General features: G+C 49.1%; 6 protein-coding genes across 6 annotated transcripts; all 6 read right to left on the bottom strand.

Moving 5' to 3' along the window:
* Positions 1-68: 68 nt before the first annotated feature.
* Positions 69-3,294, bottom strand: LOC134757562 (TATA-box-binding protein-associated factor 11-like protein 5). The gene is made up of 3 exons (XM_063700479.1): positions 3,266-3,294; positions 1,029-1,107; positions 69-669 (listed from the first exon to the last, which is right to left on the bottom strand). Exons 1-3 carry the CDS (start codon positions 3,292-3,294, stop codon positions 79-81), a joined length of 699 nt encoding a protein of 232 aa, XP_063556549.1. The 3' UTR covers positions 69-78.
* A 205-nt stretch (positions 3,295-3,499) lies between these two features.
* LOC134757561 (TATA-box-binding protein-associated factor 11-like protein 5) lies at positions 3,500-6,725 on the bottom strand. The gene is made up of 3 exons (XM_063700478.1): positions 6,697-6,725; positions 4,460-4,538; positions 3,500-4,100 (listed from the first exon to the last, which is right to left on the bottom strand). Exons 1-3 carry the CDS (start codon positions 6,723-6,725, stop codon positions 3,510-3,512), a joined length of 699 nt encoding a protein of 232 aa, XP_063556548.1. The 3' UTR covers positions 3,500-3,509.
* Positions 6,726-6,930: 205 nt separating this feature from the next.
* LOC129527874 (TATA-box-binding protein-associated factor 11-like protein 5) lies at positions 6,931-10,156 on the bottom strand. Its single transcript, XM_063700477.1, has 3 exons — positions 10,128-10,156; positions 7,891-7,969; positions 6,931-7,531 (listed from the first exon to the last, which is right to left on the bottom strand). Exons 1-3 carry the CDS (start codon positions 10,154-10,156, stop codon positions 6,941-6,943), a joined length of 699 nt encoding a protein of 232 aa, XP_063556547.1. The 3' UTR covers positions 6,931-6,940.
* A 205-nt stretch (positions 10,157-10,361) lies between these two features.
* On the bottom strand, positions 10,362-13,587 carry LOC134757560 (TATA-box-binding protein-associated factor 11-like protein 5). The gene is made up of 3 exons (XM_063700476.1): positions 13,559-13,587; positions 11,322-11,400; positions 10,362-10,962 (listed from the first exon to the last, which is right to left on the bottom strand). The coding sequence occupies exons 1-3, from the start codon at positions 13,585-13,587 to the stop codon at positions 10,372-10,374; spliced, it is 699 nt and encodes a 232-aa protein (XP_063556546.1). The 3' UTR covers positions 10,362-10,371.
* A 205-nt stretch (positions 13,588-13,792) lies between these two features.
* Positions 13,793-17,018, bottom strand: LOC134757559 (TATA-box-binding protein-associated factor 11-like protein 5). Its single transcript, XM_063700475.1, has 3 exons — positions 16,990-17,018; positions 14,753-14,831; positions 13,793-14,393 (listed from the first exon to the last, which is right to left on the bottom strand). Exons 1-3 carry the CDS (start codon positions 17,016-17,018, stop codon positions 13,803-13,805), a joined length of 699 nt encoding a protein of 232 aa, XP_063556545.1. The 3' UTR covers positions 13,793-13,802.
* Positions 17,019-17,223: 205 nt separating this feature from the next.
* On the bottom strand, positions 17,224-20,449 carry LOC134757558 (TATA-box-binding protein-associated factor 11-like protein 5). Its single transcript, XM_063700473.1, has 3 exons — positions 20,421-20,449; positions 18,184-18,262; positions 17,224-17,824 (listed from the first exon to the last, which is right to left on the bottom strand). Exons 1-3 carry the CDS (start codon positions 20,447-20,449, stop codon positions 17,234-17,236), a joined length of 699 nt encoding a protein of 232 aa, XP_063556543.1. The 3' UTR covers positions 17,224-17,233.
* Positions 20,450-20,642: the final 193 nt, after the last annotated feature.

The raw sequence follows: 20,642 nt of genomic DNA, 5'->3' as shown, positions 1-20,642 counted from the left end.
GCAAACACACTCCTGTCATTGGAAGATGAACGCGGTACCTATTCCTGCACACGCAGACCCTGCCCTCTGGCCTTGGGCCTAGAACATGATTCTTTTGCAGTTGCTGTTGGGGAAGAGGCCCTTGGGCTTTAACCTGCGAACGGCCTCCCTTAAATGCTTGGGCTGCAGCGGGGGCGTCTCTCCCCACATCTCACACACGTCCAGGGCCTCTTCCACCACCTCCCCAACAAAGACCTTGGCTATTCCAGCCATGGCAATGGCCGCGTTCTCAGACACCGAACTGCCAGTGATAGCCCGCATCAGACCCGCAATGCGTGCTCTTGGGAAAGCTGACCGGCGACACACTTCGTAGCGGGACAGCTGCTCCTCAGACATGGCAGACAGCAGGGTTGTCATCCTCTGAGCCTCCTCTGCATCCACGGTGGGCTTCCTCTCCTTCTTGCCTTTCGTATGTGTTTTCCGTCTTTTGGCTGCGGGAGGAGCTGAGGCTGAGGCCTCATTGTCACCTTCTGTGAGGTCCATGACATCCTCACTCCTGAGCTCACCTTCCTGATCCCTGGGTTCTTCCAAGTTCCCATCTAGGTCCTCAGGGATTCCATCCTTCTTGCTGCCCTTCAGACCTCGGGGCATGGCGAGCATCTCAGCAGACACACCTGTTTGCCTGCCGGTCTCCACGGGTGAGATTCAAGTCCGCTCCGTGACAGCAGCTGTACAGGCAGAAGTTCCGGCTGGGGTGGTTTGATTATGGATCTGCGAGGAGAACCTTTCAAAGATCTTAGCTGCTGTGTCTCTGCCGAGCCAGTTTCGCCGTAACCGGACACAGCTCCCGGCCTCCCCTTCCCACACACAAACACACACACACTGAATTCTCTCACTTCCACAATGGGAAGAAACTTGTGGAAGGAGAGTATGTCAGTTTTAGGTCAATGCAGAACGAATTCTCACCAATTTTGGATGTTTAAAACAAACACCAGCTCACCGGTCAGAAGTTCTGCTAGGCCAAGTGACTGCCTCCCGCTCAGAGTCACACGAGGGACCTCCAGGATGGGTCTGGCTGTGTGGTCGTTGCCTCCACCTGAGAAGGGTCTGGCTTCGATCTGATTCGAGCTGGTGGCAGAATTCAACAATGCCTTAGGGTTGTGAGCCCCAGGCCCACTTGTTTGTTCTGCCTGCTGCCGTGAGGATGCTCTCGGCTCCTGCCAGGTCCGGGCTGTGAGGCTCCCTGGGTGTGCACAGCCAGTGCTGGGGAATCTCCCACAGGGGAGCGTAATCACAGGGGGGTTCAGTCCTCCCTTGTGAAGGGCTCAGATGATTGGATTAGACCCAGCCCTTAGCAGCCGTTGGTTCAGGATATCCCTAATCTAATCAGGAAGTTGGGCGGGCACATCAATTCCTGCTTCCGCCCACACCCAAGGGAGGGGCAGACACGGGGCGAGTGTCTGAGGGGCGGGAAGTGCAGGGGGCATTTCAGAATTCAGTCTTCTTCACAGAATCGCAAAGTTCACATTTCACAACAATAAAGAAACTATTTACAGTACAAATGAGACATTTTATGAAGTTGAGCATTAGAAAACTTCGATGTCTGAGGAAAAAACTCTCTAACGCACAGGGAAACAAGCGGTCTATCAAATACTCTGAAAATAAAATGGGCTGGGTGAGGGAAACGTGAAAATATTATTTCAATTTTATTTTACGTCATTTTAGTTTAGTTTAGTTTAGTTTAGTTTATTTGTTTATTTTTGAGACGGAGTCTCGCTCTGTCCCCCAGGCCGGATTACAGTGGCCTGATCTCAGCCCACTGCAGCCTCGGCATCCTAGGCTCAACGGATTCTCCTGCCTCAGCCTCCAGAGCAGCTGGGACTAAATGTGCGCGCTACCACGACAGGCGAACTTTTGTAGTTTTTCAAGTAGAGACGAGGTTTCACCATTTTGGCCAGGCTGGTCTTGAACTGCTGACTTCAGGTGATCTGCCCCACTTTGGCTTCCCAAAGTGAAGGGACTATAGGCGCGAGCCACCGCGCCCAGACTATCATAGTTTCACACTGAAGCCTGAAGCTGCTCTGCCTTAGGATTTTTCCCGAGTTTTACTTTCCTGTCGGGATGAGTTGCTAGTTCATATTTTCTGTTGGATCTTTTAGAAAGGCATTACTGATGAGATTATGGCTTTCTCACAAGAAATACTACTTTGGCGAAACTCTACTGAAATTATCAGTACCTTAAGTCTCCAATACTTATCAAGTACAATAGTTGAACATGGCATGGTAGCTGAAAGTGTGAGAGGCAGAATTTGGCAGACTCCATGTTTTTCCATTTCGATGGTTTCAGGTGTTTTGGTTTCAGCCAAACTAAAGAATGTCCTCACGAGCTGTCAATTCACAGGTCACCACAGACAATTTTTGAAACTGAATCACGGTGTAATTTTTGGCGTATGATCTGTGAGCTGTGCTGGGAAGGTTCACGCTGATTCCGTAATAAATCTCGGGTTTTGACTCTATAGCGAAAAATTACTCTTTTCCATCATGAAGGTAAAGCAGAGTATGTACAAGTAGGGTGTGGAATAACCTTGTCACCCGTGACGAACCGACTTGGTCCAATACTTTAAGGACTTCTCCAATGTCTCCGTACTCAGGTTTGATTTTCTGAGTGGATCATCGGTAGAATGAATAAAATCAAGAATCCTCTAAGGCAATGTTGGGAACTAAATTTCGGTGTCTCCGGAAGCACTGGAAAAATCACCATGTGTAGCGAAAGTGAAGTATCAATAGGCTCTCTCTGTGTCCTTTAAACCGCCCGTATGATCGTTACAAATGGCGGCTTGAGGAAAGGTGGTTTTGGAATTGGTTTCTCTCTAGTCTTACGTGACGTGTCTATACTATATTGCATCATAATACAGGAAAGGGTCACCTGCTGACATAAAGCACAGCAGGCAGGAATAGAAGGGTCAACTTAGGGGGAAAAAAAAAGTGCTTTGTGATTTCACTTTGATGTCTGCAGTTTGGAAAACAGTTGAACAGCTTAACTGTTTTCGTGATGACTCGCAAAAATACATGTGAGCATTGAAAATGTACAGAAGAACAACAATCGGGGAAACATTTCTGCAAGCTCCAATTACTGGAACCCAGACATAAGCATACAAGCTGAGACACAGCTACACCAGGCTTCAGCAGGAAACCCTACAGATCTCCTGGGAAGGGCTTCTTCCCTCTCTGAATGCAGCTACCTGTCCACGGGATGCTCTAGGCCCAGGCACCTTGATTCCTCCTACCGGAAAGACATAGAAAAACGCCTCCACATCCCGCTAAAACGCCCAAACATTTAGCCAAGGCTCCTATGAAACGATCTGCTGTCTTCATCCAGGTAAGGGCAACTTCACACTTTAAGACACTAAGATCGTGGGTAAATCCAGGTGGGACTGAGATGCGGGAGCTCCAGCAAACACACTCCTGTCATTGGAAGATGAACGCGGTACCTATTCCTGCACACGCAGACCCTGCCCTCTGGCCTTGGGCCTAGAACATGATTCTTTTGCAGTTGCTGTTGGGGAAGAGGCCCTTGGGCTTTAACCTGCGAACGGCCTCCCTTAAATGCTTGGGCTGCAGCGGGGGCGTCTCTCCCCACATCTCACACACGTCCAGGGCCTCTTCCACCACCTCCCCAACAAAGACCTTGGCTATTCCAGCCATGGCAATGGCCGCGTTCTCAGACACCGAACTGCCAGTGATAGCCCGCATCAGACCCGCAATGCGTGCTCTTGGGAAAGCTGACCGGCGACACACTTCGTAGCGGGACAGCTGCTCCTCAGACATGGCAGACAGCAGGGTTGTCATCCTCTGAGCCTCCTCTGCATCCACGGTGGGCTTCCTCTCCTTCTTGCCTTTCGTATGTGTTTTCCGTCTTTTGGCTGCGGGAGGAGCTGAGGCTGAGGCCTCATTGTCACCTTCTGTGAGGTCCATGACATCCTCACTCCTGAGCTCACCTTCCTGATCCCTGGGTTCTTCCAAGTTCCCATCTAGGTCCTCAGGGATTCCATCCTTCTTGCTGCCCTTCAGACCTCGGGGCATGGCGAGCATCTCAGCAGACACACCTGTTTGCCTGCCGGTCTCCACGGGTGAGATTCAAGTCCGCTCCGTGACAGCAGCTGTACAGGCAGAAGTTCCGGCTGGGGTGGTTTGATTATGGATCTGCGAGGAGAACCTTTCAAAGATCTTAGCTGCTGTGTCTCTGCCGAGCCAGTTTCGCCGTAACCGGACACAGCTCCCGGCCTCCCCTTCCCACACACAAACACACACACACTGAATTCTCTCACTTCCACAATGGGAAGAAACTTGTGGAAGGAGAGTATGTCAGTTTTAGGTCAATGCAGAACGAATTCTCACCAATTTTGGATGTTTAAAACAAACACCAGCTCACCGGTCAGAAGTTCTGCTAGGCCAAGTGACTGCCTCCCGCTCAGAGTCACACGAGGGACCTCCAGGATGGGTCTGGCTGTGTGGTCGTTGCCTCCACCTGAGAAGGGTCTGGCTTCGATCTGATTCGAGCTGGTGGCAGAATTCAACAATGCCTTAGGGTTGTGAGCCCCAGGCCCACTTGTTTGTTCTGCCTGCTGCCGTGAGGATGCTCTCGGCTCCTGCCAGGTCCGGGCTGTGAGGCTCCCTGGGTGTGCACAGCCAGTGCTGGGGAATCTCCCACAGGGGAGCGTAATCACAGGGGGGTTCAGTCCTCCCTTGTGAAGGGCTCAGATGATTGGATTAGACCCAGCCCTTAGCAGCCGTTGGTTCAGGATATCCCTAATCTAATCAGGAAGTTGGGCGGGCACATCAATTCCTGCTTCCGCCCACACCCAAGGGAGGGGCAGACACGGGGCGAGTGTCTGAGGGGCGGGAAGTGCAGGGGGCATTTCAGAATTCAGTCTTCTTCACAGAATCGCAAAGTTCACATTTCACAACAATAAAGAAACTATTTACAGTACAAATGAGACATTTTATGAAGTTGAGCATTAGAAAACTTCGATGTCTGAGGAAAAAACTCTCTAACGCACAGGGAAACAAGCGGTCTATCAAATACTCTGAAAATAAAATGGGCTGGGTGAGGGAAACGTGAAAATATTATTTCAATTTTATTTTACGTCATTTTAGTTTAGTTTAGTTTAGTTTAGTTTATTTGTTTATTTTTGAGACGGAGTCTCGCTCTGTCCCCCAGGCCGGATTACAGTGGCCTGATCTCAGCCCACTGCAGCCTCGGCATCCTAGGCTCAACGGATTCTCCTGCCTCAGCCTCCAGAGCAGCTGGGACTAAATGTGCGCGCTACCACGACAGGCGAACTTTTGTAGTTTTTCAAGTAGAGACGAGGTTTCACCATTTTGGCCAGGCTGGTCTTGAACTGCTGACTTCAGGTGATCTGCCCCACTTTGGCTTCCCAAAGTGAAGGGACTATAGGCGCGAGCCACCGCGCCCAGACTATCATAGTTTCACACTGAAGCCTGAAGCTGCTCTGCCTTAGGATTTTTCCCGAGTTTTACTTTCTTGTCGGGATGAGTTGCTAGTTCATATTTTCTGTTGGATCTTTTAGAAAGGCATTACTGATGAGATTATGGCTTTCTCACAAGAAATACTACTTTGGCGAAACTCTACTGAAATTATCAGTACCTTAAGTCTCCAATACTTATCAAGTACAATAGTTGAACATGGCATGGTAGCTGAAAGTGTGAGAGGCAGAATTTGGCAGACTCCATGTTTTTCCATTTCGATGGTTTCAGGTTTTTTGGTTTCAGCCAAACTAAAGAATGTCCTCACGAGCTGTCAATTCACAGGTCACCACAGACAATTTTTGAAACTGAATCACGGTGTAATTTTTGGCGTATGATCTGTGAGCTGTGCTGGGAAGGTTCACGCTGATTCCGTAATAAATCTCGGGTTTTGACTCTATAGCGAAAAATTACCCTTTTCCATCATGAAGGTAAAGCAGAGTATGTACAAGTAGGGTGTGGAATAACCTTGTCACCCGTGACGAACCGACTTGGTCCAATACTTTAAGGACTTCTCCAATGTCTCCGTACTCAGGTTTGATTTTCTGAGTGGATCATCGGTAGAATGAATAAAATCAAGAATCCTCTAAGGCAATGTTGGGAACTAAATTTCGGTGTCTCCGGAAGCACTGGAAAAATCACCATGTGTAGCGAAAGTGAAGTATCAATAGGCTCTCTCTGTGTCCTTTAAACCGCCCGTATGATCGTTACAAATGGCGGCTTGAGGAAAGGTGGTTTTGGAACTGGTTTCTCTCTAGTCTTACGTGACGTGTCTATACTATATTGCATCATAATACAGGAAAGGGTCACCTGCTGACATAAAGCACAGCAGGCAGGAATAGAAGGGTCAACTTAGGGGGAAAAAAAAAGTGCTTTGTGATTTCACTTTGATGTCTGCAGTTTGGAAAACAGTTGAACAGCTTAACTGTTTTCGTGATGACTCGCAAAAATACATGTGAGCATTGAAAATGTACAGAAGAACAACAATCGGGGAAACATTTCTGCAAGCTCCAATTACTGGAACCCAGACATAAGCATACAAGCTGAGACACAGCTACACCAGGCTTCAGCAGGAAACCCTACAGATCTCCTGGGAAGGGCTTCTTCCCTCTCTGAATGCAGCTACCTGTCCACGGGATGCTCTAGGCCCAGGCACCTTGATTCCTCCTACCGGAAAGACATAGAAAAACGCCTCCACATCCCGCTAAAACGCCCAAACATTTAGCCAAGGCTCCTATGAAACGATCTGCTGTCTTCATCCAGGTAAGGGCAACTTCACACTTTAAGACACTAAGATCGTGGGTAAATCCAGGTGGGACTGGGATGCGGGAGCTCCAGCAAACACACTCCTGTCATTGGAAGATGAACGCGGTACCTATTCCTGCACACGCAGACCCTGCCCTCTGGCCTTGGGCCTAGAACATGATTCTTTTGCAGTTGCTGTTGGGGAAGAGGCCCTTGGGCTTTAACCTGCGAACGGCCTCCCTTAAATGCTTGGGCTGCAGCGGGGGCGTCTCTCCCCACATCTCACACACGTCCAGGGCCTCTTCCACCACCTCCCCAACAAAGACCTTGGCTATTCCAGCCATGGCAATGGCCGCGTTCTCAGACACCGAACTGCCAGTGATAGCCCGCATCAGACCCGCAATGCGTGCTCTTGGGAAAGCTGACCGGCGACACACTTCGTAGCGGGACAGCTGCTCCTCAGACATGGCAGACAGCAGGGTTGTCATCCTCTGAGCCTCCTCTGCATCCACGGTGGGCTTCCTCTCCTTCTTGCCTTTCGTATGTGTTTTCCGTCTTTTGGCTGCGGGAGGAGCTGAGGCTGAGGCCTCATTGTCACCTTCTGTGAGGTCCATGACATCCTCACTCCTGAGCTCACCTTCCTGATCCCTGGGTTCTTCCAAGTTCCCATCTAGGTCCTCAGGGATTCCATCCTTCTTGCTGCCCTTCAGACCTCGGGGCATGGCGAGCATCTCAGCAGACACACCTGTTTGCCTGCCGGTCTCCACGGGTGAGATTCAAGTCCGCTCCGTGACAGCAGCTGTACAGGCAGAAGTTCCGGCTGGGGTGGTTTGATTATGGATCTGCGAGGAGAACCTTTCAAAGATCTTAGCTGCTGTGTCTCTGCCGAGCCAGTTTCGCCGTAACCGGACACAGCTCCCGGCCTCCCCTTCCCACACACAAACACACACACACTGAATTCTCTCACTTCCACAATGGGAAGAAACTTGTGGAAGGAGAGTATGTCAGTTTTAGGTCAATGCAGAACGAATTCTCACCAATTTTGGATGTTTAAAACAAACACCAGCTCACCGGTCAGAAGTTCTGCTAGGCCAAGTGACTGCCTCCCGCTCAGAGTCACACGAGGGACCTCCAGGATGGGTCTGGCTGTGTGGTCGTTGCCTCCACCTGAGAAGGGTCTGGCTTCGATCTGATTCGAGCTGGTGGCAGAATTCAACAATGCCTTAGGGTTGTGAGCCCCAGGCCCACTTGTTTGTTCTGCCTGCTGCCGTGAGGATGCTCTCGGCTCCTGCCAGGTCCGGGCTGTGAGGCTCCCTGGGTGTGCACAGCCAGTGCTGGGGAATCTCCCACAGGGGAGCGTAATCACAGGGGGGTTCAGTCCTCCCTTGTGAAGGGCTCAGATGATTGGATTAGACCCAGCCCTTAGCAGCCGTTGGTTCAGGATATCCCTAATCTAATCAGGAAGTTGGGCGGGCACATCAATTCCTGCTTCCGCCCACACCCAAGGGAGGGGCAGACACGGGGCGAGTGTCTGAGGGGCGGGAAGTGCAGGGGGCATTTCAGAATTCAGTCTTCTTCACAGAATCGCAAAGTTCACATTTCACAACAATAAAGAAACTATTTACAGTACAAATGAGACATTTTATGAAGTTGAGCATTAGAAAACTTCGATGTCTGAGGAAAAAACTCTCTAACGCACAGGGAAACAAGCGGTCTATCAAATACTCTGAAAATAAAATGGGCTGGGTGAGGGAAACGTGAAAATATTATTTCAATTTTATTTTACGTCATTTTAGTTTAGTTTAGTTTAGTTTAGTTTATTTGTTTATTTTTGAGACGGAGTCTCGCTCTGTCCCCCAGGCCGGATTACAGTGGCCTGATCTCAGCCCACTGCAGCCTCGGCATCCTAGGCTCAACGGATTCTCCTGCCTCAGCCTCCAGAGCAGCTGGGACTAAATGTGCGCGCTACCACGACAGGCGAACTTTTGTAGTTTTTCAAGTAGAGACGAGGTTTCACCATTTTGGCCAGGCTGGTCTTGAACTGCTGACTTCAGGTGATCTGCCCCACTTTGGCTTCCCAAAGTGAAGGGACTATAGGCGCGAGCCACCGCGCCCAGACTATCATAGTTTCACACTGAAGCCTGAAGCTGCTCTGCCTTAGGATTTTTCCCGAGTTTTACTTTCCTGTCAGGATGAGTTGCTAGTTCATATTTTCTGTTGGATCTTTTAGAAAGGCATTACTGATGAGATTATGGCTTTCTCACAAGAAATACTACTTTGGCGAAACTCTACTGAAATTATCAGTACCTTAAGTCTCCAATACTTATCAAGTACAATAGTTGAACATGGCATGGTAGCTGAAAGTGTGAGAGGCAGAATTTGGCAGACTCCATGTTTTTCCATTTCGATGGTTTCAGGTTTTTTGGTTTCAGCCAAACTAAAGAATGTCCTCACGAGCTGTCAATTCACAGGTCACCACAGACAATTTTTGAAACTGAATCACGGTGTAATTTTTGGCGTATGATCTGTGAGCTGTGCTGGGAAGGTTCACGCTGATTCCGTAATAAATCTCGGGTTTTGACTCTATAGCGAAAAATTACTCTTTTCCATCATGAAGGTAAAGCAGAGTATGTACAAGTAGGGTGTGGAATAACCTTGTCACCCATGACGAACCGACTTGGTCCAATACTTTAAGGACTTCTCCAATGTCTCCGTACTCAGGTTTGATTTTCTGAGTGGATCATCGGTAGAATGAATAAAATCAAGAATCCTCTAAGGCAATGTTGGGAACTAAATTTCGGTGTCTCCGGAAGCACTGGAAAAATCACCATGTGTAGCGAAAGTGAAGTATCAATAGGCTCTCTCTGTGTCCTTTAAACCGCCCGTATGATCGTTACAAATGGCGGCTTGAGGAAAGGTGGTTTTGGAATTGGTTTCTCTCTAGTCTTACGTGACGTGTCTATACTATATTGCATCATAATACAGGAAAGGGTCACCTGCTGACATAAAGCACAGCAGGCAGGAATAGAAGGGTCAACTTAGGGGGAAAAAAAAAGTGCTTTGTGATTTCACTTTGATGTCTGCAGTTTGGAAAACAGTTGAACAGCTTAACTGTTTTCGTGATGACTCGCAAAAATACATGTGAGCATTGAAAATGTACAGAAGAACAACAATCGGGGAAACATTTCTGCAAGCTCCAATTACTGGAACCCAGACATAAGCATACAAGCTGAGACACAGCTACACCAGGCTTCAGCAGGAAACCCTACAGATCTCCTGGGAAGGGCTTCTTCCCTCTCTGAATGCAGCTACCTGTCCACGGGATGCTCTAGGCCCAGGCACCTTGATTCCTCCTACCGGAAAGACATAGAAAAACGCCTCCACATCCCGCTAAAACGCCCAAACATTTAGCCAAGGCTCCTATGAAACGATCTGCTGTCTTCATCCAGGTAAGGGCAACTTCACACTTTAAGACACTAAGATCGTGGGTAAATCCAGGTGGGACTGGGATGCGGGAGCTCCAGCAAACACACTCCTGTCATTGGAAGATGAACGCGGTACCTATTCCTGCACACGCAGACCCTGCCCTCTGGCCTTGGGCCTAGAACATGATTCTTTTGCAGTTGCTGTTGGGGAAGAGGCCCTTGGGCTTTAACCTGCGAACGGCCTCCCTTAAATGCTTGGGCTGCAGCGGGGGCGTCTCTCCCCACATCTCACACACGTCCAGGGCCTCTTCCACCACCTCCCCAACAAAGACCTTGGCTATTCCAGCCATGGCAATGGCCGCGTTCTCAGACACCGAACTGCCAGTGATAGCCCGCATCAGACCCGCAATGCGTGCTCTTGGGAAAGCTGACCGGCGACACACTTCGTAGCGGGACAGCTGCTCCTCAGACATGGCAGACAGCAGGGTTGTCATCCTCTGAGCCTCCTCTGCATCCACGGTGGGCTTCCTCTCCTTCTTGCCTTTCGTATGTGTTTTCCGTCTTTTGGCTGCGGGAGGAGCTGAGGCTGAGGCCTCATTGTCACCTTCTGTGAGGTCCATGACATCCTCACTCCTGAGCTCACCTTCCTGATCCCTGGGTTCTTCCAAGTTCCCATCTAGGTCCTCAGGGATTCCATCCTTCTTGCTGCCCTTCAGACCTCGGGGCATGGCGAGCATCTCAGCAGACACACCTGTTTGCCTGCCGGTCTCCACGGGTGAGATTCAAGTCCGCTCCGTGACAGCAGCTGTACAGGCAGAAGTTCCGGCTGGGGTGGTTTGATTATGGATCTGCGAGGAGAACCTTTCAAAGATCTTAGCTGCTGTGTCTCTGCCGAGCCAGTTTCGCCGTAACCGGACACAGCTCCCGGCCTCCCCTTCCCACACACAAACACACACACACTGAATTCTCTCACTTCCACAATGGGAAGAAACTTGTGGAAGGAGAGTATGTCAGTTTTAGGTCAATGCAGAACGAATTCTCACCAATTTTGGATGTTTAAAACAAACACCAGCTCACCGGTCAGAAGTTCTGCTAGGCCAAGTGACTGCCTCCCGCTCAGAGTCACACGAGGGACCTCCAGGATGGGTCTGGCTGTGTGGTCGTTGCCTCCACCTGAGAAGGGTCTGGCTTCGATCTGATTCGAGCTGGTGGCAGAATTCAACAATGCCTTAGGGTTGTGAGCCCCAGGCCCACTTGTTTGTTCTGCCTGCTGCCGTGAGGATGCTCTCGGCTCCTGCCAGGTCCGGGCTGTGAGGCTCCCTGGGTGTGCACAGCCAGTGCTGGGGAATCTCCCACAGGGGAGCGTAATCACAGGGGGGTTCAGTCCTCCCTTGTGAAGGGCTCAGATGATTGGATTAGACCCAGCCCTTAGCAGCCGTTGGTTCAGGATATCCCTAATCTAATCAGGAAGTTGGGCGGGCACATCAATTCCTGCTTCCGCCCACACCCAAGGGAGGGGCAGACACGGGGCGAGTGTCTGAGGGGCGGGAAGTGCAGGGGGCATTTCAGAATTCAGTCTTCTTCACAGAATCGCAAAGTTCACATTTCACAACAATAAAGAAACTATTTACAGTACAAATGAGACATTTTATGAAGTTGAGCATTAGAAAACTTCGATGTCTGAGGAAAAAACTCTCTAACGCACAGGGAAACAAGCGGTCTATCAAATACTCTGAAAATAAAATGGGCTGGGTGAGGGAAACGTGAAAATATTATTTCAATTTTATTTTACGTCATTTTAGTTTAGTTTAGTTTAGTTTAGTTTATTTGTTTATTTTTGAGACGGAGTCTCGCTCTGTCCCCCAGGCTGGATTACAGTGGCCTGATCTCAGCCCACTGCAGCCTCGGCATCCTAGGCTCAACGGATTCTCCTGCCTCAGCCTCCAGAGCAGCTGGGACTAAATGTGCGCGCTACCACGACAGGCGAATTTTTGTAGTTTTTCAAGTAGAGACGAGGTTTCACCATTTTGGCCAGGCTGGTCTTGAACTGCTGACTTCAGGTGATCTGCCCCACTTTGGCTTCCCAAAGTGAAGGGACTATAGGCGCGAGCCACCGCGCCCAGACTATCATAGTTTCACACTGAAGCCTGAAGCTGCTCTGCCTTAGGATTTTTCCCGAGTTTTACTTTCTTGTCGGGATGAGTTGCTAGTTCATATTTTCTGTTGGATCTTTTAGAAAGGCATTACTGATGAGATTATGGCTTTCTCACAAGAAATACTACTTTGGCGAAACTCTACTGAAATTATCAGTACCTTAAGTCTCCAATACTTATCAAGTACAATAGTTGAACATGGCATGGTAGCTGAAAGTGTGAGAGGCAGAATTTGGCAGACTCCATGTTTTTCCATTTCGATGGTTTCAGGTTTTTTGGTTTCAGCCAAACTAAAGAATGTCCTCACGAGCTGTCAATTCACAGGTCACCACAGACAATTTTTGAAACTGAATCACGGTGTAATTTTTGGCGTATGATCTGTGAGCTGTGCTGGGAAGGTTCACGCTGATTCCGTAATAAATCTCGGGTTTTGACTCTATAGCAAAAAATTACCCTTTTCCATCATGAAGGTAAAGCAGAGTATGTACAAGTAGGGTGTGGAATAACCTTGTCACCCGTGACGAACCGACTTGGTCCAATACTTTAAGGACTTCTCCAATGTCTCCGTACTCAGGTTTGATTTTCTGAGTGGATCATCGGTAGAATGAATAAAATCAAGAATCCTCTAAGGCAATGTTGGGAACTAAATTTCGGTGTCTCCGGAAGCACTGGAAAAATCACCATGTGTAGCGAAAGTGAAGTATCAATAGGCTCTCTCTGTGTCCTTTAAACCGCCCGTATGATCGTTACAAATGGCGGCTTGAGGAAAGGTGGTTTTGGAATTGGTTTCTCTCTAGTCTTACGTGACGTGTCTATACTATATTGCATCATAATACAGGAAAGGGTCACCTGCTGACATAAAGCACAGCAGGCAGGAATAGAAGGGTCAACTTAGGGGGAAAAAAAAAGTGCTTTGTGATTTCACTTTGATGTCTGCAGTTTGGAAAACAGTTGAACAGCTTAACTGTTTTCGTGATGACTCGCAAAAATACATGTGAGCATTGAAAATGTACAGAAGAACAACAATCGGGGAAACATTTCTGCAAGCTCCAATTACTGGAACCCAGACATAAGCATACAAGCTGAGACACAGCTACACCAGGCTTCAGCAGGAAACCCTACAGATCTCCTGGGAAGGGCTTCTTCCCTCTCTGAATGCAGCTACCTGTCCACGGGATGCTCTAGGCCCAGGCACCTTGATTCCTCCTACCGGAAAGACATAGAAAAACGCCTCCACATCCCGCTAAAACGCCCAAACATTTAGCCAAGGCTCCTATGAAACGATCTGCTGTCTTCATCCAGGTAAGGGCAACTTCACACTTTAAGACACTAAGATCGTGGGTAAATCCAGGTGGGACTGAGATGCGGGAGCTCCAGCAAACACACTCCTGTCATTGGAAGATGAACGCGGTACCTATTCCTGCACACGCAGACCCTGCCCTCTGGCCTTGGGCCTAGAACATGATTCTTTTGCAGTTGCTGTTGGGGAAGAGGCCCTTGGGCTTTAACCTGCGAACGGCCTCCCTTAAATGCTTGGGCTGCAGCGGGGGCGTCTCTCCCCACATCTCACACACGTCCAGGGCCTCTTCCACCACCTCCCCAACAAAGACCTTGGCTATTCCAGCCATGGCAATGGCCGCGTTCTCAGACACCGAACTGCCAGTGATAGCCCGCATCAGACCCGCAATGCGTGCTCTTGGGAAAGCTGACCGGCGACACACTTCGTAGCGGGACAGCTGCTCCTCAGACATGGCAGACAGCAGGGTTGTCATCCTCTGAGCCTCCTCTGCATCCACGGTGGGCTTCCTCTCCTTCTTGCCTTTCGTATGTGTTTTCCGTCTTTTGGCTGCGGGAGGAGCTGAGGCTGAGGCCTCATTGTCACCTTCTGTGAGGTCCATGACATCCTCACTCCTGAGCTCACCTTCCTGATCCCTGGGTTCTTCCAAGTTCCCATCTAGGTCCTCAGGGATTCCATCCTTCTTGCTGCCCTTCAGACCTCGGGGCATGGCGAGCATCTCAGCAGACACACCTGTTTGCCTGCCGGTCTCCACGGGTGAGATTCAAGTCCGCTCCGTGACAGCAGCTGTACAGGCAGAAGTTCCGGCTGGGGTGGTTTGATTATGGATCTGCGAGGAGAACCTTTCAAAGATCTTAGCTGCTGTGTCTCTGCCGAGCCAGTTTCGCCGTAACCGGACACAGCTCCCGGCCTCCCCTTCCCACACACAAACACACACACACTGAATTCTCTCACTTCCACAATGGGAAGAAACTTGTGGAAGGAGAGTATGTCAGTTTTAGGTCAATGCAGAACGAATTCTCACCAATTTTGGATGTTTAAAACAAACACCAGCTCACCGGTCAGAAGTTCTGCTAGGCCAAGTGACTGCCTCCCGCTCAGAGTCACACGAGGGACCTCCAGGATGGGTCTGGCTGTGTGGTCGTTGCCTCCACCTGAGAAGGGTCTGGCTTCGATCTGATTCGAGCTGGTGGCAGAATTCAACAATGCCTTAGGGTTGTGAGCCCCAGGCCCACTTGTTTGTTCTGCCTGCTGCCGTGAGGATGCTCTCGGCTCCTGCCAGGTCCGGGCTGTGAGGCTCCCTGGGTGTGCACAGCCAGTGCTGGGGAATCTCCCACAGGGGAGCGTAATCACAGGGGGGTTCAGTCCTCCCTTGTGAAGGGCTCAGATGATTGGATTAGACCCAGCCCTTAGCAGCCGTTGGTTCAGGATATCCCTAATCTAATCAGGAAGTTGGGCGGGCACATCAATTCCTGCTTCCGCCCACACCCAAGGGAGGGGCAGACACGGGGCGAGTGTCTGAGGGGCGGGAAGTGCAGGGGGCATTTCAGAATTCAGTCTTCTTCACAGAATCGCAAAGTTCACATTTCACAACAATAAAGAAACTATTTACAGTACAAATGAGACATTTTATGAAGTTGAGCATTAGAAAACTTCGATGTCTGAGGAAAAAACTCTCTAACGCACAGGGAAACAAGCGGTCTATCAAATACTCTGAAAATAAAATGGGCTGGGTGAGGGAAACGTGAAAATATTATTTCAATTTTATTTTACGTCATTTTAGTTTAGTTTAGTTTAGTTTAGTTTATTTGTTTATTTTTGAGACGGAGTCTCGCTCTGTCCCCCAGGCCGGATTACAGTGGCCTGATCTCAGCCCACTGCAGCCTCGGCATCCTAGGCTCAACGGATTCTCCTGCCTCAGCCTCCAGAGCAGCTGGGACTAAATGTGCGCGCTACCACGACAGGCGAACTTTTGTAGTTTTTCAAGTAGAGACGAGGTTTCACCATTTTGGCCAGGCTGGTCTTGAACTGCTGACTTCAGGTGATCTGCCCCACTTTGGCTTCCCAAAGTGAAGGGACTATAGGCGCGAGCCACCGCGCCCAGACTATCATAGTTTCACACTGAAGCCTGAAGCTGCTCTGCCTTAGGATTTTTCCCGAGTTTTACTTTCCTGTCGGGATGAGTTGCTAGTTCATATTTTCTGTTGGATCTTTTAGAAAGGCATTACTGATGAGATTATGGCTTTCTCACAAGAAATACTACTTTGGCGAAACTCTACTGAAATTATCAGTACCTTAAGTCTCCAATACTTATCAAGTACAATAGTTGAACATGGCATGGTAGCTGAAAGTGTGAGAGGCAGAATTTGGCAGACTCCATGTTTTTCCATTTCGATGGTTTCAGGTTTTTTGGTTTCAGCCAAACTAAAGAATGTCCTCACGAGCTGTCAATTCACAGGTCACCACAGACAATTTTTGAAACTGAATCACGGTGTAATTTTTGGCGTATGATCTGTGAGCTGTGCTGGGAAGGTTCACGCTGATTCCGTAATAAATCTCGGGTTTTGACTCTATAGCGAAAAATTACTCTTTTCCATCATGAAGGTAAAGCAGAGTATGTACAAGTAGGGTGTGGAATAACCTTGTCACCCGTGACGAACCGACTTGGTCCAATACTTTAAGGACTTCTCCAATGTCTCCGTACTCAGGTTTGATTTTCTGAGTGGATCATCGGTAGAATGAATAAAATCAAGAATCCTCTAAGGCAATGTTGGGAACTAAATTTCGGTGTCTCCGGAAGCACTGGAAAAATCACCATGTGTAGCGAAAGTGAAGTATCAATAGGCTCTCTCTGTGTCCTTTAAACCGCCCGTATGATCGTTACAAATGGCGGCTTGAGGAAAGGTGGTTTTGGAATTGGTTTCTCTCTAGTCTTACGTGACGTGTCTATACTATATTGCATCATAATACAGGAAAGGGTCACCTGCTGACATAAAGCACAGCAGGCAGGAATAGAAGGGTCAACTTAGGGGGAAAAAAAAAGTGCTTTGTGATTTCACTTTGATGTCTGCAGTTTGGAAAACAGTTGAACAGCTTAACTGTTTTCGTGATGACTCGCAAAAATACATGTGAGCATTGAAAATGTACAGAAGAACAACAATCGGGGAAACATTTCTGCAAGCTCCAATTACTGGAACCCAGACATAAGCATACAAGCTGAGACACAGCTACACCAGGCTTCAGCAGGAAACCCTACAGATCTCCTGGGAAGGGCTTCTTCCCTCTCTGAATGCAGCTACCTGTCCACGGGATGCTCTAGGCCCAGGCACCTTGATTCCTCCTACCGGAAAGACATAGAAAAACGCCTCCACATCCCGCTAAAACGCCCAAACATTTAGCCAAGGCTCCTATGAAACGATCTGCTGTCTTCATCCAGGTAAGGGCAACTTCACACTTTAAGACACTAAGATCGTGGGTAAATCCAGGTGGGACTGGGATGCGGGAGCTCCAGCAAACACACTCCTGTCATTGGAAGATGAACGCGGTACCTATTCCTGCACACGCAGACCCTGCCCTCTGGCCTTGGGCCTAGAACATGATTCTTTTGCAGTTGCTGTTGGGGAAGAGGCCCTTGGGCTTTAACCTGCGAACGGCCTCCCTTAAATGCTTGGGCTGCAGCGGGGGCGTCTCTCCCCACATCTCACACACGTCCAGGGCCTCTTCCACCACCTCCCCAACAAAGACCTTGGCTATTCCAGCCATGGCAATGGCCGCGTTCTCAGACACCGAACTGCCAGTGATAGCCCGCATCAGACCCGCAATGCGTGCTCTTGGGAAAGCTGACCGGCGACACACTTCGTAGCGGGACAGCTGCTCCTCAGACATGGCAGACAGCAGGGTTGTCATCCTCTGAGCCTCCTCTGCATCCACGGTGGGCTTCCTCTCCTTCTTGCCTTTCGTATGTGTTTTCCGTCTTTTGGCTGCGGGAGGAGCTGAGGCTGAGGCCTCATTGTCACCTTCTGTGAGGTCCATGACATCCTCACTCCTGAGCTCACCTTCCTGATCCCTGGGTTCTTCCAAGTTCCCATCTAGGTCCTCAGGGATTCCATCCTTCTTGCTGCCCTTCAGACCTCGGGGCATGGCGAGCATCTCAGCAGACACACCTGTTTGCCTGCCGGTCTCCACGGGTGAGATTCAAGTCCGCTCCGTGACAGCAGCTGTACAGGCAGAAGTTCCGGCTGGGGTGGTTTGATTATGGATCTGCGAGGAGAACCTTTCAAAGATCTTAGCTGCTGTGTCTCTGCCGAGCCAGTTTCGCCGTAACCGGACACAGCTCCCGGCCTCCCCTTCCCACACACAAACACACACACACTGAATTCTCTCACTTCCACAATGGGAAGAAACTTGTGGAAGGAGAGTATGTCAGTTTTAGGTCAATGCAGAACGAATTCTCACCAATTTTGGATGTTTAAAACAAACACCAGCTCACCGGTCAGAAGTTCTGCTAGGCCAAGTGACTGCCTCCCGCTCAGAGTCACACGAGGGACCTCCAGGATGGGTCTGGCTGTGTGGTCGTTGCCTCCACCTGAGAAGGGTCTGGCTTCGATCTGATTCGAGCTGGTGGCAGAATTCAACAATGCCTTAGGGTTGTGAGCCCCAGGCCCACTTGTTTGTTCTGCCTGCTGCCGTGAGGATGCTCTCGGCTCCTGCCAGGTCCGGGCTGTGAGGCTCCCTGGGTGTGCACAGCCAGTGCTGGGGAATCTCCCACAGGGGAGCGTAATCACAGGGGGGTTCAGTCCTCCCTTGTGAAGGGCTCAGATGATTGGATTAGACCCAGCCCTTAGCAGCCGTTGGTTCAGGATATCCCTAATCTAATCAGGAAGTTGGGCGGGCACATCAATTCCTGCTTCCGCCCACACCCAAGGGAGGGGCAGACACGGGGCGAGTGTCTGAGGGGCGGGAAGTGCAGGGGGCATTTCAGAATTCAGTCTTCTTCACAGAATCGCAAAGTTCACATTTCACAACAATAAAGAAACTATTTACAGTACAAATGAGACATTTTATGAAGTTGAGCATTAGAAAACTTCGATGTCTGAGGAAAAAACTCTCTAACGCACAGGGAAACAAGCGGTCTATCAAATACTCTGAAAATAAAATGGGCTGGGTGAGGGAAACGTGAAAATATTATTTCAATTTTATTTTACGTCATTTTAGTTTAGTTTAGTTTAGTTTAGTTTATTTGTTTATTTTTGAGACGGAGTCTCGCTCTGTCCCCCAGGCCGGATTACAGTGGCCTGATCTCAGCCCACTGCAGCCTCGGCATCCTAGGCTCAACGGATTCTCCTGCCTCAGCCTCCAGAGCAGCTGGGACTAAATGTGCGCGCTACCACGACAGGCGAATTTTTGTAGTTTTTCAAGTAGAGACGAGGTTTCACCATTTTGGCCAGGCTGGTCTTGAACTGCTGACTTCAGGTGATCTGCCCCACTTTGGCTTCCCAAAGTGAAGGGACTATAGGCGCGAGCCACCGCGCCCAGACTATCATAGTTTCACACTGAAGCCTGAAGCTGCTCTGCCTTAGGATTTTTCCCGAGTTTTACTTTCCTGTCGGGATGAGTTGCTAGTTCATATTTTCTGTTGGATCTTTTAGAAAGGCATTACTGATGAGATTATGGCTTTCTCACAAGAAATACTACTTTGGCGAAACTCTACTGAAATTATCAGTACCTTAAGTCTCCAATACTTATCAAGTACAATAGTTGAACATGGCATGGTAGCTGAAAGTGTGAGAGGCAGAATTTGGCAGACTCCATGTTTTTCCATTTCGATGGTTTCAGGTTTTTTGGTTTCAGCCAAACTAAAGAATGTCCTCACGAGCTGTCAATTCACAGGTCACCACAGACAATTTTTGAAACTGAATCACGGTGTAATTTTTGGCGTATGATCTGTGAGCTGTGCTGGGAAGGTTCACGCTGATTCCGTAATAAATCTCGGGTTTTGACTCTATAGCGAAAAATTACTCTTTTCCATCATGAAGGTAAAGCAGAGTATGTACAAGTAGGGTGTGGAATAACCTTGTCACCCGTGACGAACCGACTTGGTCCAATACTTTAAGGACTTCTCCAATGTCTCCGTACTCAGGTTTGATTTTCTGAGTGGATCATCGGTAGAATGAATAAAATCAAGAATCCTCTAAGGCAATGTTGGGAACTAAATTTCGGTGTCTCCGGAAGCACTGGAAAAATCACCATGTGTAGCGAAAGTGAAGTATCAATAGGCTCTCTCTGTGTCCTTTAAACCGCCCGTATGATCGTTACAAATGGCGGCTTGAGGAAAGGTGGTTTTGGAATTGGTTTCTCTCTAGTCTTACGTGACGTGTCTATACTATATTGCATCATAATACAGGAAAGGGTCACCTGCTGACATAAAGCACAGCAGGCAGGAATAGAAGGGTCAACTTAGGGGGAAAAAAAAAGTGCTTTGTGATTTCACTTTGATGTCTGCAGTTTGGAAAACAGTTGAACAGCTTAACTGTTTTCGTGATGACTCGCAAAAATACATGTGAGCATTGAAAATGTACAGAAGAACAACAATCGGGGAAACATTTCTGCAAGCTCCAATTACTGGAACCCAGACATAAGCATACAAGCTGAGACACAGCTACACCAGGCTTCAGCAGGAAACCCTACAGATCTCCTGGGAAGGGCTTCTTCCCTCTCTGAATGCAGCTACCTGTCCACGGGATGCTCTAGGCCCAGGCACCTTGATTCCTCCTACCGGAAAGACATAGAAAAACGCCTCCACATCCCGCTAAAACGCCCAAACATTTAGCCAAGGCTCCTATGAAACGATCTGCTGTCTTCATCCAGGTAAGGGCAACTTCACACTTTAAGACACTAAGATCGTGGGTAAATCCAGGTGGGACTGGGATGCGGGAGCTCCAGCAAACACACTCCTGTCATTGGAAGATGAACGCGGTACCTATTCCTGCACACGCAG

The sequence above is a fragment of the Gorilla gorilla genome, chromosome 19 (assembly GCF_029281585.2).
Source record: "Gorilla gorilla gorilla isolate KB3781 chromosome 19, NHGRI_mGorGor1-v2.1_pri, whole genome shotgun sequence".
In the NCBI taxonomy this organism is placed as follows: domain Eukaryota; kingdom Metazoa; phylum Chordata; class Mammalia; order Primates; family Hominidae; genus Gorilla; species Gorilla gorilla.
This window is presented reverse-complemented; position numbering and strand designations above follow the sequence as displayed.